This window comes from Eptatretus burgeri, chromosome 15 (genome assembly GCF_056783735.1).
Source record: "Eptatretus burgeri isolate ZD-2024b chromosome 15, Ebu_testis_v1, whole genome shotgun sequence".
NCBI classification, from domain to species: Eukaryota; Metazoa; Chordata; class Myxini; order Myxiniformes; family Myxinidae; genus Eptatretus; species Eptatretus burgeri.
In genome coordinates, this window is record NC_140975.1 from 52,224,634 (window position 1) to 52,240,706 (window position 16,073).

The window sequence follows — 16,073 nt, forward strand, 5'->3', positions numbered from 1 at the left end:
GGAAACTAGATCAGAAACAGATGAAGGAGTTGGGGCTTGTGGGCAACCCTTCGCTCACCCGACATAAGCCTGCAGGCTTACATTGGCCCCAACACAAAATATGTGAGGGGGAGAAAGGGTGAAGGTGTGGGGAGAAGTCAGTGTGAATGCATGTGCGACAAGGAAATTGTGAATGCGAGTCAGTAATCCAGCCCAGCCATGAACAGGTCGAGGGTGCAATTGTTGATTGCTCTCGTGTGTTCCAAGTGAGTAAATTAGAAATAGTGACAGATAGAGACAGAGAGTGTGGGTCAGTGTGTCGTCAGCAGTTCTTGCTAAGTGGCACCAGTCCGTTTGTTTCCACAAGGCTTGCTCTCACAGCTGCTCGCTCTCGTAATGGCTTGTTTGTCTCTCAGATGTTCCCTCGACGGATACCAGCCTATGAGTCCTCGGATGTTCGGGTTTATGAAGTTCTCGGGAGAGGCATGGTCTAAGGACCAAGCAGCCCCAAGTGCAGCTTGATCTTCACAGATGCCGCCTTCCCAATGGTGCGCTCTTGTTGCCATGGGGCTCTCAATGGCTGAGCTCCTGGCTCAGAAATGTGGTCGACTGGCAACCCTGCCCATATGCAGTCCTTGGTTCTTCTGCTTCATCTTTTCTATGTTGTTGAGGAGGTTCACATCCCCAATCCTTTGGATTTGTAAAGAAATTTAATGTGGGTTTTGTGAGGTGTAATATTGTGTGTTGCAAAGTGTGTATGGATGTGCTGAAAATAGAGGCAGAGCAGGAGAGAGAGAGATAGAGATACAGATACAGATAGATAAGAAGAGAGGGGATTTAGAAGAATAATTACAAAGGGGTTAAAATCTGTTGTACAAACACAATGCATTTCCGTGTCCACTGATATGGGCAGAGATATATCTAATGAAACAAAATAGTACAGATATATCTAAACTCCTGGGTTCCTTTATGTGTTAGGTGTGTCTCCCGGAGTCTTCCAAAACCATTACCATAGCAATATATTTTTCAGCTGATGGACCTTTCAATTGCCTGGTTAGAATCCAGAAGGTCGCATCAAAGCTACCACAACGGTCGACCGCTTTGAGGCCTTCCTACCAAATCTGTGTCTGATGACCGCTTTACCATGTGAATTGAAAGTCGTAAAGCAGCCCAGTGCTGCGCCGATAGGCGTCACGTGACTCAATCTAATCTTAGCCTGAGCAATCTCAAGTCACATGATGCGGTCTTATGAGTGGCTTGGAGACCACGATCAATTATCCCTCAACAGATCTTTATATAACCACCAATGAAGCAGCCACCACAGACAGAGTTCACCTCCAAGACCAGGTATATTCAACAAGGTGAAAATTATGGCATGGGGGAAGGAAACAGAAGAAGCAATCAATAATCAACAATATAACCCCTTAACGCTACATTCCATACACGCCCACAAAACTAACAAATGATCAGTTTTCCTTAACTAACTGAAGGCTTCAGTCATACCATGTGAGATAGAAAACAAATAGTGGCAGACGGGGCATAAATACCCTGGCTGTACCAAGCTGGACACAGCAGGAGCCAATGCAAGTGGTTAAAGTTGCATCCTTGCTGCAGGTCGGCGTGCGGCACACAGTGCGGCGTTCGTGATTTGGAGGAGAGATGTGGCTGACTGGGTGTGGGCATGGCTTGGCCAACAACTTCACAGACTCCAGACGCAGTCTCTGGAGGTTCAGTCTGGCAACTCCTCATATCCCTCCTGCTGTATGGGCTTTTATTACCTCTGGCCCCAACTCGTGCCGTGACATCACGTGCCCTCCCCACTCACTCACCATTGAGTGCTGATCATCCTGGGGGAGGAGTGACCTGTTGCAACCCTTACCCCAAAGCTTAGAAGCAAGCGGTGGTGTTCACGACACTCGTTTTCAAATACTTGCATCCAAAGCTCGAGCAAGCTCAAAGAAGACACAAAGGACAGATTACGGAGGGAAAACATCAATAAATGGGAGGCTTGTAGCATGGTATTGTGTACACTGTGGTCCTAAATGAGGAGAAGGCTTAGAAATTTAACCCAGTTTTAAGAAGAGAAACAATCTTAATGTTATATAATGCCCAAGTGTCTGTGCTTTCAGAAAATGTATACTTTGCTATGGGTCCTATGGATATAGTTGCTTACAAAGCATATTTTTTATCCAAACACAGGCTATTTTTTCCATTTTTATTCCTCATTTTTTTAGAAATGGGTTACATGTATGATTGTATATGTTGTCCAAAATGGTTGAAAATGCATTTTTTGTTTGATATATTTCATTATACATAAGAATAGAACAATTCCTCGAAACTGTACATTTCTTATGACCTTCTGCATATCTTGGCACCTCAAATGTGTAAAATCTCAGATTTTGCAAAATTTCCCCCAGTCATAGTGAAGCTTACAAAATCTTATTCCAGAAATTTGAAATGCATCTGATAGAACATCATAAATGGCAATTTACTTCTGCATAAAGTGATGATTTAAAATGGCAAGTTTCAACATGGATCATTACGACATACCAGTTTTTAAGTTCACTTCCATGATTGGGTCAAAAATGTTAGGAAGTACGTAACAAATTGCATTTACCAAGCTGCTACAAAATTACTGGTAGCTATAAGCTTGATTTTATAACCACAAAATAAGTTTACCAAGATGGCCCTATGATATAAAAATCAATACCAAAGGCCAGTTTGTGTTCAGTATACAGAACATCAAAGGTGGTTCGGAAGTACGTAACGTTTTAAAGGAATCTGCACTTTTAATCCTAAGATGTTAGTTTGGTTCATCACAGCATGTATTTCTATGGTTAAGTTTATGTGCATAGTATATATGTGTCTATATATATATATATATATATATATATATATATATATATATATATATATATATATATATATATATATATATATATATATATATATATATATATTTATGACCTGAATGAACGGTGATCAATTTGTTAATTTCATGTGACCTTGACCTCTTTGTTCAAGGTCAAATATCAGGTAAACCAAATATTCTCCATATATGTGGTTTCCAATTAGTGTATAATACATATCTAAGCCATCAGACCAATTTTAGAATGATATGAGTGGTTCTTTGATACAGATAATTGATAACCAACTTTGACCCTGTCAGAGCAATTGAAAGAGGAAGAATTATGCTCTGCCCAAATATACTCAGCAAAAATAAAAACTTGACACTCATTATTTGTCAAATAGTGTTTCGAAACTTTTCTTGAAAGAGTTCTTGTGATTATGGTTAAAGGCATTGTCGAGGGCATTACTTCACACATTCATTCTACTGGTCGGGCCTACGTAGCACGTAACAGAGCACTGCACGCTAAAATCACGTTTCCACGTGACACAAGTCACGTGGCCTATTGATACATCTGCAATTGATCTCAAGGTAGCAGAGGAGAGTATCATCTCAGAAAAACAAGGTTTTATGGTTAATTATTCGTTAATTTGCAATGCCACGACTGTCAAACATTCAGCGTGAACGTGCCATTGGCATGCTGAATACGGGAACATCCATCACTGACGTTGCGAGGGTTATGGGATGCAGTCGACAGACCATCCATAACCTCCAGACACGTCTCCATCAAACTGGCACCACAGCTGACCGCCCCTGTCCTGGTCGACCACATGTTACGTCACGTGCAGAAGACCGACAGATTGTCTTACGTCATTTGCGTCATCGGTTTGTCACTGCCACATCCACTAGGAATGAATTGTTTGGAGGTCGAGTGACTGCCCAAACCATTCGAAATTGCCTGCGCTCTGCTCGTCGTCATGCACGGCGGCCATATCGTGGACCAATTCTAACCCGTTTCCATCGATGCCAACGTCTTCTTTGGGCACGACGGCACCTGAGATGGACCCAGTGAGATTGGAATAGGGTTGTGTTTCGTGACGAATCAAGGTTCACACTAACTTTTGCTGATTGAAGGGTTAGAGTCTGGAGAAGACGAGGAGAATGCAATGCCCAGTGTTGCGTAGAGGAAGTGGAACGCTTTCGGGGCGGTAGCGTTATGGTTTGGGGTGGTATCAACGGTCATGCTCGATCCCGACTCATTGTCATCCAGGGAAACCTTAATGCGGCAGCATACAGGGATCAGGTGCTCGTTCCAGAGCTTTTACCATTCATGGCAGCTCATGGCCCAGGTCTGACTTTCCAACAGGATAACGCCAGACCTCATACGGCCAATTTAACAACGAATTTCCGCAGGGACGCTGGCATCAATGTCATGGAGTGGCCCTCAAGATCTCCTGACCTCAACCCCATAGAGCATGTGTGGGATGTGTTAGGCAGGCGGCTCCATCAAGTAAGGAACCCTCCACAGAACTTGCAGGAGCTTGGTGCCATGTTGGTACAAATATGGCGGTGCATTCCCCAAGCTGTGTTCAGACGCATCATTCAATCCATGAGGAGACGTTGTATCGCAGTTGTGAACGCCCATGGAGGACACACCCGATATTGACATGATTTCATTAAGTTGTGACTCACAGTTTTTGATCATGGACATTGTCGTCGCATTTCCGGTGGAACCGATTCCATGACAAAGATCATCTGTATGCTATAGCATCTTTAATGACAAGAGAATTGAATACAATCGTTATTTCAAACCTATTTTCCAAAGTGTTCAAATTATTGACTTTGAAACGAGTGTAAAGTTTTTATTTTTGTTGAGTATAGATCCTGAATCCCCATGATGTTGGCTAACAAATGATATGCAAAAATTAATCATACAATGACTTTCATTTTTTGGTCCCCCGTGTCCTAAATGTGTACATCATACCTTGCTACAAGCCTGGGATCAAACGTGTTGATAATTCAAGACACACACGAAGAGGGGTTGACAGTGTCTAACTCTACATTTAAGTGATGCATATCTAATATAACATTTAATTATTTTACGCTTATGCTGAGACAATCACAAAAGAAACAAGTAAAAAAGACATAAAATGTCATAGCCCCCATTGTTTTAGTAATTTTGTTGTGTGGAGTTAAAGGCATAGCCCATATTTATGTACAACTAAAATGGCCGCTTGTATATCAGTCGGGCCATCTTTAATCAGACTGCAAAATAAAGTTAGGTGCAAATGAATGCCATCGTGTACCATGCTTGTGCCATATTTGATCAAAATCGGACCATGCATGTCCGAGAAATGGTTGGGGATACATTTAAGTTACAAAATGGCCGCCAGTCTACCATCTTTGATCGCATCACGAAACAAAATGATATGCTTATGTATACCAACATGTGTTGGCTTTTTGCCAAGTATGAATAAAATCGGTCCATATATGTCTGAGATATGGTTGCGGACGCACGCCCGCACGGACACGAAAATCGAGACCAAATCCATAAGCCCCCGTTTTGGACAAAGTTCAACGGGGGCTAGCGACTACGCCATATTAAACATGTATAACTTATTGGGAGTCATTTGCACAACACTACCCCCACCTTTCTGCTTTAAACTCTCACCTAAGTCTGCTCTCAAAAAAGGTAGCAATGCTGGGCATGACCCCATTTAACATAAAGACTTCTCCCAACCCTTATCTGAAATCGCCCATGTGCAACAAGAAAAATCAATATAGTATTCATCCTAAGCTGATGCATCACTCCACTACTTCTACTCATTCACTCACTGTTGCACGTAACTTAAACAGCACTAAATTGGGATGCAATTTTAAAATGTGTCTTTGGGAAAAGGGTGCATGTACCAGGAGGGCCTGCTTTTCTTCTTGCTCTGACGGGTCAATGAAATCCACAAGTTCTGGACCCCCATACCCAGTATAGGACCCCTTCCCCAATACTGTGTATTAGGGCCTGGGGTCCCAGCACTACAAGTGTCCTCAGTGACCACTGGGCCTGTCAACACCCCGTGCTCCCTGACCCAAATGGCCTCTCCACAACTGGAGTTTTTTTGGCCTGGAGGGCCTACAAAAATTACACAAAGGGTCCCGCATGACCACTAAGTAAGGTCTTCTTGGCCCTTGTGGCCTTTATAATGTCTTCAGCCCAAGTGGCCCACAGCAGTAATACGTAAACAGCCCTTGTGGCCTAATAAGCAATCAAAGTCTGCCCATGTAGCCTTGAAGCATTGTGGGTCTTCAGCCTTTATGGCCCCCAAAAAATGGCACAGTAGGTAACAGTGGCATGATAGATGGCACAAGAGATGGCATGGCTGGCAATGACAAAGCTAGAACGTGACTGCCAGGCTGGATTGACAAGTGGCAACAGGTGAGTGGCTGACAGATGATGTTGTCGTCAGTTGCAGGAGCATGCGGTGGCAGCAGGTAGGATGGCCAGCTGCAGCCCTACCCTACTTTATCTCTCACTCTTGCTGCTCTAGATTTGTTATGGAAAAGAATGCTCTGAACCAATGGTCAAGCTTTGGTCAATCTTTGAATCCAGGCAGTACGTTGCCTTCCCTCGAGGTTGACCTTGCGTGGTTGCCATAAAAGGTGAAGCGATGAGCATTCGGCAGAAGCAACATGGAGGAGGTCTTGGAAATAAACCAGAGATCCAGCTCCAGCAGCGTACGGAGCCTTGAAGCAGCGGAGTGCTGTGCACAGCGGAGACAGGCTGCGACGGCATCTTGAGCCTTGCCTCGTTTGGCGCACAGTGACCACAGACCTGATTGTGATCCAGTTCCGTGCTGGTGTTTGGATCCAATCCTGCTGGCAGACTGGTTGTGCTCACGAGGAGCCAACACAGCACTCGGGATGCGAAACAACTCCACGTTGACATCCCATGCCGACAGCTTCTCTGGGCAGCAGCACGGCAAGGTCATCCCTCCTCCCCACTCCTTCTCATGATTCGGCCGGAGTCACGGTGAGATTTCCATACTGCGTGATAAGTCCCGCAGAGCTCATTCACTCCGTACACAAGGCTGACCGTTCATTTACATATTCGCTTCCACACGACAAGGATCATCAATTGCACATGCGGACACTGCAAGATTCTGACTTTGATTCACGGCACAAATCCTATATTAAAGGGGGGTGTATTAAAACGTCAGTGTAAAGTTGTCTTTGTAACAGGGTGGAAATTGCCTTTCTCGAGAGTTGTTGAAATATTTGAAACTGCATTGAAATATATGTGTGTAACTTTCATTAAGTTTTAAAAAGCATTCAACGTAACTTGTATTTCCTGTGTGGAATTTCACAGTAACTGAGGGTTGATGATGAATTATTGATTGAAAAGTGATTGAATTGTGATTGAATTATTATTGAATGATGTTATCTCATTTTAACGGTGGGATTTAATAAATTGCATTTTGAGGTTCCTTCTGTTGTATGTCGTGCGCTGGTTGTCACCTGGTTGGTTGTCAATTGACTGAAAAGTTTAAAGTGATCATTTAATTGTCTGCCACGTGACCCTTCCTGTGCTCAAGGGACACTCATTCTGAGGCACGGAGGCCGCACGTAACGGTACACTGAACTGATAAGGACGCAACAGGACAAAAGGAAGACACCAACGGCATAGCCGAAGCCCAAAATGGAGGGGGGGTGGTGGTGGAGTGGATGGGGTCGCAGACATGGGTTTAGGGAAGCACCAAGAGCAAAGTGAAGGCCAAGACAGGGTGAGGCAGACAACAATGGGTGTAGGGTGGAATGGGGGGCAGGAGAGGATGCATGGGGTGGACAATATGGATGCAGAAGGAAACCCTCAGGAGGGAACACTGGAAAATTGGAAGGAGGACGCATTGGGTTGGGGTGGGGGGGGGAGTTAACGAGGGGAGAAAAGATCATGGTTTTTGATTGGTGGCGATCTGAGATGGTGGTGAACAGTTGTCTTGAAGACCTGGAGGGAAGAATGCGATTGAAGAGAATATGGAAATTTGTTCCACAGGTGGGAAAAAGGGCAAATAAGTAGAGGTGAGCAGTGATACTGGATTTTGGTAGTTTCACCAAAAGGGGTTGATGGTGGACCATATGAGCCATGCAGAAACCTGGTGAGGGGGGGGGGGGAACAAAGCATGGAAAGAGCAGAGATTGCAAGACCAGAAAGGAGGCGGTAGAAGACAGAGAGACTACTGTCCTGTCTTCGATGGCGAAGTGATAAGCCCATAGACTCTGCTTCATTGCGGGAGATTCCAATAATCTTAAAGGCGTTAGTTTCCACGTCGTCAAGCTGAGTATGATGTGAGGCAGGGGAGCCAGCTGAGAGGGTAGCGCAGTACTCCATCAAGCTGCAGATGAAAGCCTTGTAGGTTGATAAGAGTTCAGGTGTGCCAAGGAGGGACTTTGCATGACTGAGGATGCCCAATCGGCAGCTGGCTTTGGAGGCCAACTTTGAAATGTGGTTAATGTGCTTTGGAGGCCAACTTTGAAATGTGGTTAATGTGCTTTGGAGGCCAATGGAGGACCTTAAAATGATGAGGTGACATGGCCTCATGTGGCTCGGTGGTGGAGTCTCTCTGGACTCCCACACTAGTGCCCTCACTGTCACGTGGCACGCAAGTCCCTTTCTCAGGTGCTCGGCCGACTCCGCAAAAAATAGTACCATTGGACCTATAGCTTGTCTGGGCCCTGGCCTAATGTTGTAACCCAAATTTGATAGCATTCTAACTGGCGGGTCTGGAGAAGAAGATTTTTGAGGGAATTTACGCGATTTTCCCAATAATTTATTAAGTCCAAAATTTTCGGACACTTTTGATCACGTGATCGGCATGACCTCCACAATTTAACATCCCTACCCTGGCCGAATGGTGTAACCCAAATTTGGTCGCATTCTGGCTTTTCAGTCTTGAGTGCTGAGTGGTGAAACTGTTGATATGTCAGCAAAAGCAGTAGACAGTTGGTTCAAGCTCCTTCCTGCCTGACTTGTATCATGGGTTCATGAGATGCAGATAGGCAGGTGGCAATGAGGACGTTCAAGTCAAACAAACATGAAAGCATAAACATATTATGATGTCATATATCATGTTAATTATATGTGGACTCTTAATTTATATAATATGCATACAAGATAAAACAACCACCCTTTCAGCCAACCAAAAGACCGCTTTTGGTTGGCAAAAGGGGTGGCCGGCATGAGACTGATAACTATATGTACCTACACCACCCAGATAATGCAGGAAAGGATAGGCAAGCAATGCGGTACTGCCCCGGAAGTGCGTGAGCAGGGCAATGTTCACATAACCAGTCACGTACATGCATATAACTCCAAATCATGCACTTGCATTGGAGTAGACCTCCAATGATGACGGTTTGCTTTTATCCTGACACTCCTAGAACTTGCATGATTTAGCCTGTCACCAGAAATCAGTTGCAGATTGCGGATAAAATGGCCGCTGTGTGCAAGAGCTGGAATACAAGCATGAGGAAGTTTGTAGGTCATGAACGAACTGTTGCGTAATGTCACTAAGTTTGCTTTATCCCTTCACCACTCAGTACTCAGAACCTTTGGGATACCATTTGTTGCTTGGCATCGCATTGTTTTCTTAAACAACAGGAGATGTGTATGAAACAAATAAATTCCTGCTTAGGGCAGATGTGGAAATCTTGTGACTTGACGTTTTTCTTCCGAGGGAAGACTCGAACTCAGAACCTCTGACATAACATTCCACTCGAGCCCTTGAACTACTGAGCCACACAATTGAATCACGATAATCTCCACATCTTTACAATGATTTCCACATCCTTCACAAAGGATGTGGAAATGATTGTAAAGTGTTTGAACAAAGAGGCAACCAACACGTGTGCGATGTCAGAGCAACAGACCTTGTGTTTCAACCTCATTGTGGGAGATCCCAATAATGTTGACCGTGAACCCACCTGCCACACCAGCAGTTTCTGCAAGGGCCCTGGCCAACAGGGGTCACCTGCCACCCATGCTTCCTGTTTAGGCATCCATTACACAAAATTATGAGGATTTTGAAATGTACCCGGGAACTATTATATGAAAGTTAAAATTGAACTCCTGGCTTTAGTTGCAGTATGTGAAAGACAGAGTCACCTTCTGCTAAAAACAGTCAGCTGCTGCACCACAATCCGCAGTTTCAGTCTGTTTAAGTATTCATTATACACCATTTCTATTCAAGTATCCAAGCAGAAGTGCCCACCTTTGAGTAACCATGGTGGAATTGAAACTGATTGTGAAAGATCAGGCTGTTTGAAAAAAGAAAGATGACATGTTTCAATGATGGCTTCCATAACTTTGCTTGTAATTGGAAATAAGCTTACTGGCCTATAATTGAGAGGATATATTTTTGCACCATTCTGGTAAATGTGTGATGTCAGCTGACTTCTAGACAGTAGGTGACCAAAGGAGAAAGACAGACAGGAGAGCGTAGACAAAGGAAAAGCAAGAGCAACAGACCAAGATTTTGGCACACAGGTAATGTTGCCATCTGGGCCTGTTGCCGTTGAAGAGTTGAGGCTGGACAGAACTTCGTTTACCTTCTCAGGTGTGAGGAGCACAGTCAAGAGTAGACAGTTGGCATGAGGGTGAGGAGAGGGGGGAAGCAGAAGGGTGGGGGTGAGGGTTGGACAGTTGAATTGGTTGGGGTGCTTGAGATTGAGGCAAAGATGAGTTGACACATTTTGCCTCATCTCCAGCAGAGTCTGATACGAGACCATATTATGTGACCGAGGGGATGGAGGGCGAATATACACAAGAGACAGACTTATTAAGGCGCTATCATGACTTTGAGGAAGAAGACTGGTTTGGAGAGTTTAGCCTTTAATTTGCAAGATTATGTTTTCTGGGTTTTCTAAAGATGGACACGCACCTGTTGCAAGCCTTGTAGAGTGACCTAAAATGACTTGAACAATTTGGATTTTTGAAAACCTTTTGCAGCTTTTTCTTTGTGTATTTATTTATTTCATTATTTATTTATTTATTCAGCGGAATCATTGCAATCACGGTGTTTTATGATCCACGGTTGTTGTATTTTTGCAGATTGTGGTGTGGAAAAGGTATAACGATTTCAAGAAGCTTCATAAGGAACTGCTCACGATTCATAAAAACTTGTTCAGAAGATCTGAGGAGTTCCCGCCATTTTCAAAAGGAACGGTCTTTGGTAAAAGCAACTCCAAGTTAATTTTTTACAGGAATTGCTCTTTGTTGTAAACCTGAAAATGTTTCTCCATGATGATTTCATGTTCATTTTCACATCTATAATCAATTCACCGCAAGGGTCTTTTTTCCATCCCGTGGAAGGGCGCTTTGAAGAGACTGTGATTGAAGAGCGACGGCAATGTGCAGAGGATCTGTTGCAGTTCTCAGCAAACATCCCTGCTTTGTACAATAGCCAGCACATGCGTCAGTTTTTTGAGGTGAGTAACACACGAGTGGACCTATTGCTATTACCTGTGGAACAATTGCAGAAGGTTCGATGTGAAGATGTTTTCTTTACTGCACTCGTGTAGGTAGACAAGGTGATTTGTTTCTGACGGCAAAAGGTTCAAATTAAATTTTCAAAATGAAGACTTTTTTGTGTACAATTAGAGCTGACATAGTCTGAAATGTTTTGCATTCTAAACTGACATACTGTAGTTTGAAATACAATGACAAGCAAATGTGTGAACACAATTGATGTGATTCAACAAAATCTTACGGTTAACCTGAGGCGGTCCCTTCGGGTGGGTGCCTGGAATGTCCTATCCCAAAGAGAGGATGATCACCTGTCTCTGTTATCATCCGAGCTCAAGCGTTTGGACATCGGGATTGCAGTTCTCTCTGAGGTTCGGAGACCAGATTGCGGCGAGATAATGGTGGGTGGTTACACCTACTATTGGTCTGGTCGCTCTGATGGTTACCATACCCAAGGAGTTGCTGTAGCTGTGTCCAATAAGCTGACCCCAATGATAATTGAGGTAACACCGGTCAACGAGCGTATTATGAGATTAAGGATTCGTCACTCCTTAGGTGTCATTTCCCTGGTCTCTATTTATGCTCCGACTGAGGCAAGTGATCTCACAATGAAGGATGCATTCTACGCCACGCTCGAGTCTGTGGTTGATCAGTGCCCCAGACGAGATACACTTCCAGTCTTGGGGAATTCATTGCATCGACTGGAACTGATAGGGACGGTTATGAGATGTGTGTTGGTCCCCATGGGTCAGGAACTATGAACCAGAATAGCACCAAGTTCCTTGACTTTGCAAGAAGTCATGGACTTAGGGGGGCCGGTTCATGGTGTCAGCACTCACAAGCTCATCGCTGGACTTGGTATTCCAACGCTGGCGGTCTGGCAAAGGAGATTGACCATGTCCTCATTGACGGTCGTTGGAGGATGATCCAGAACTGCAGGGTCTACCGGAGTGCTCAGTTCCTCAATACTGACCACAGGCTTGTTGTAGCAACTCTAAAGCTGCACCTTAAATCCTGGAGAATGGTACCATTCCAGCCTCGGCTGGATGTTGGCAAGCTCAGGGATGAGAGAGTAGCTGAGGAGTTTACGAACAGGCTGAGTGGACACTTGGGGGGCCTGGGTAATGGGCTTCGACGGGGCTTCGGTAATGGCTGGTAAGCACGGTGGGGTGCAAAAGCTGTTGCAAGAGATATTGGAAAGAGAAATCCCCTATGTGCACTGCTTAAATCACCAACTCCATCTGGTAGTTATCCACGCACTGGCAGCAGAGAAAGCTGTCACTGATTTCCTCGAGGTTTGTTGTTGCCTGTACAAATTCTTCAGAAAGCCCACTGTTGCTGCACAGTATAAAGGTGAGCGGTTAAAACGACTTCTTGATCAAAGGTGGACGGGACATTTAGCCACCGTGTCTGTGATCATAGGATCTTTTAAGGATATCACATCCTTACTGTCGGAGATTGATGCAGAGCGTGCCAACGGTGCAGAGATGAGGATGGAGGCTAGTGGGCTTTTGGGGAAAGTCTCTGGGCCTGCCTTCATGTTCATTGCTATCTTTGTACAAAAACTGCTGATGTTGTTAGATGGCCCTAACAGACGCTTGCAGGCAGAGGACATGGACTTGCTAACGGGGTTGGAACTGGTGGCGAGTGCTGCAGAGTGTGTGAAGAAACTCTGCTCTGAGGATGAGTTCACTGATCTGTGGAACAAGGCCAACGATGCTCGCACTTCTACACCTGCACCACCAAAACGGAGACGCACAATGCATAAGAACTTAGAACAGTTTGTAGTTTTGGAGACTACAGGACAAAACAATGACAATGACAAGACGGAACTGCAGAGGGTTTTTTTACAGCGCAATTGACACTGTGCTTGGAGAGATCGCTCAGCGCTTCAGTGAGCGCAACACACAATTCGCCCGTTCACTCGCTGCCTTGAATCCTGAAAATGGCACGTTTTTGGATCCCCACTTGCTCCAGCACATCATGACATTCACAAAGTCAACCATCAGTGAAACAGAGTGTGTGGTTGCAAAGCAGTTTATTCGCTCACAGACAGAAAAGCAGCCAAACGAAAGATGGACAACACAAAAACTCCTCTCAACATTCCACAAAACGCTGGAAGCCATGCCAAGTGTAGTGACTGCTATGAGACTTAGACTAACATTTGGTGCATCCACTGCCATGTGTGAAAACTCATTCTCAACATTGAGGAATGTCTTCACTGACCATCGACGGTCCATGCGCCATGCACGCAAGGCACAACTGGTACGGCTGGCCTTCGAGAGAGACCTCACACGTAAATGCCTGAATGAATGGAAGGAGAAGGTCCTCAGAAGATTCCACACCGAGACGAGTCGCCTGCAGCTCTTCTGACAGCGAGTACAGTGGTATAAAAACTATACGAGGAGTTCAGATTGTGTGTGTGACTGCTGGTGATGCGTGTGTGGTTGTGGTTGCAGTGTGGTTGTGGTCAGCACCCACCGTGGTCGGCTGCTTTGTACTTCTAATGTTTAAGTTAAATGTTGTGTTTGGTGCTTTGCATATCCCATATCTAGTGCTTTGTGCATAACCTTACCTCTGTGTAATTGACTGCTTTAAATGCGGACGTTGTGGTATCTTCAGGCTGGTCGTATTTGCTGTTGATAGTTTAACATGATGATCGCAGGTCATAGCCGACTGTATCTTATTTCAAAGTGCACTGATTCTGGTGCCAACCTCCCCCGTTTAGTCATTGTATCTCTGGTATATTAATTTTCTAATGCCAATTCTTGACAACACCTTGTATAAGTGCACCTGAATTGGTGCCAATTGTCTAATCATTGAATATCTGCATTGTGAATGTGCCAGTTTGTTGCGGCTCTCCTGCATTCGAATAATTTTAGGCCAAAAACATCGGAACATATTAAATCTAGCTGAGATCAATTTTGATAGTATGCGACGGCACCCTCAGTATAGATGCGTCAATGCTGCATGAATACAATAGCATACCGGGTTATCAAAAATATTAAATATAATAATTGTGCCCCCCCATCCAGTTCATATGCCCCCCTTAATACTGAGCCCTGGCTACGGGCCTGCCAGAAGAACCTCCCCAAGGCAAGACAAGCATTTGAAGTTGCTCAGCTTATGCTATAGAAGAGAATCAAGGCAGCAGCTGACAAATGAAATGAGAGCAGGCCTGAACATTTACATCTCATCCAGCACTGTACACAGAAGGCTGATTGCAGCGGGTCTCCATGGCAGAGTTTCAGCAAATAAACCACTGCTGAGACTACAGAATAAGGTGAAAGACTGATATGTGCAAGGCAACACCAAGATTGGGAAACTAAACAATGGAATCAGGCACTCTGATCTGATCAATCGAAGTTTGAATTTTTTGGATCTGGTAAACGTTACGGCGTGCAATGTTTGCAGCCTAATGTTAAACATGGAGGAGACTGGAGATTTATCTCGGCTTTTGTGTCGTAAAACTTGTTAAAATCAAATGGACACGAACAAAAGATAAGTGCAAGCAGATGCTGCAGCACCATGCAGTTCCGAGTGGAAATTGTTAAATCTAAAGAGGATTCGTTTTCCAACAACATGTTGATCCAAAACACTTTTCCAATGTAATAAAACAGTATTTGGAGAACAGGTTCAGCCTGTATGCTTCAACTGTTAAAATGGCCACCCCAGAGTCCACACATGAGTCTGATCGAGGGAATATGAGATTACCTGGAAACAGCGATGAACACGAGGCACCAAACTAACCTTACAGAACTGTGGAATGTACTACAGGATATCTGGCACAATATTCCTGCGATAGTGCTTCAGTCGTATACAGGAAGCATGGATAAAAGAGTGATGGCACTCAAGAAGGTGAAGGACGGACACACCAAGTATTGATTGATACTATAAAATGACTCTTCTTGTTATTTACTTAAGCAGTTGGTTTCACACTCATTTATAAAGGCTGTTAATTTACAATAATAAATACCTATGACTGTTGTCACTGATAATTTGATTGAAAAAGAATGAATATCTTTGGAATAAAATAAACTTTTGCACAGTACTGTCAGACTCCGACATTCGCAGGGGATACGTTCCTGAAAAATGCCACGAATGTCGAATCCACGAATATCGTGGCATTGTTTCATTGGGAAAAAGGGGGATAGGTTCCTGGCGGTTCATCAGTCATAAGGGAAAATCAAAAATCCTGTGAAAAACCATGAATACACCCACAAAAAACCGTCAATACACCCACAAAAAATCACGAATACGCCCGCAAATGTAGATGTAGGTCAGAAAAACCACGAATGTGTGAAGCACAGGCCTGCAAATGTAGAAGCAGGTCAGAAAAACTGCGAATACGCAAAAAAAACCCCTGTGAATACGCAAAGCACAGGGCCACGAACGTAGAAACAGGTCACATTTTATGAACCGCGAATACATGGGTCCGTGGAACTGCGAATGTCGGGATCCAACAATACTGTATTATTTGCAGTGTCCGTTTGTGTGTTTTACAGTGGAGCTCCAATTTCTAATTCTTCTTCCTCACATCTGTAAGGACAAGCTCTTTATCATAATAATTACAAAAACAGTGGTTATCATGTAAAAGTTTCCATGGCCGAGTAGTTAAAGTCGATGACTCACAAATTATCAGATGTCTGATCCCAGAAAAAACCAAGTTCGAAATTTCTTTGTTCTTGGGTGCGAAAAAGTGTTCCACATGGAAACGTTACACACAGACACAAC

At 44.2% G+C, this 16,073-nt stretch overlaps 1 protein-coding gene across 12 annotated transcripts in view; it reads left to right on the forward strand.

Annotated features, from left to right (window-relative positions):
- Positions 1-16,073, forward strand: part of RPS6KC1 (ribosomal protein S6 kinase C1) — a 98,804-nt gene that overhangs the window by 15,381 nt on the left and 67,350 nt on the right. For all 12 annotated transcript variants that reach the window (XR_015051483.1, XR_015051484.1, XM_085855909.1 and 9 more), the window contains exons 3-4: positions 10,926-11,046; positions 11,187-11,302. Coding sequence is in view for 10 of the 12 variants with exons in the window: in XM_085855909.1 (XP_085712035.1) it covers positions 10,926-11,046; positions 11,187-11,302 (237 nt within the window). In the remaining 2 variants the exon portion in view is untranslated. The remainder of the gene's footprint in view (positions 1-10,925; positions 11,047-11,186; positions 11,303-16,073) is intronic.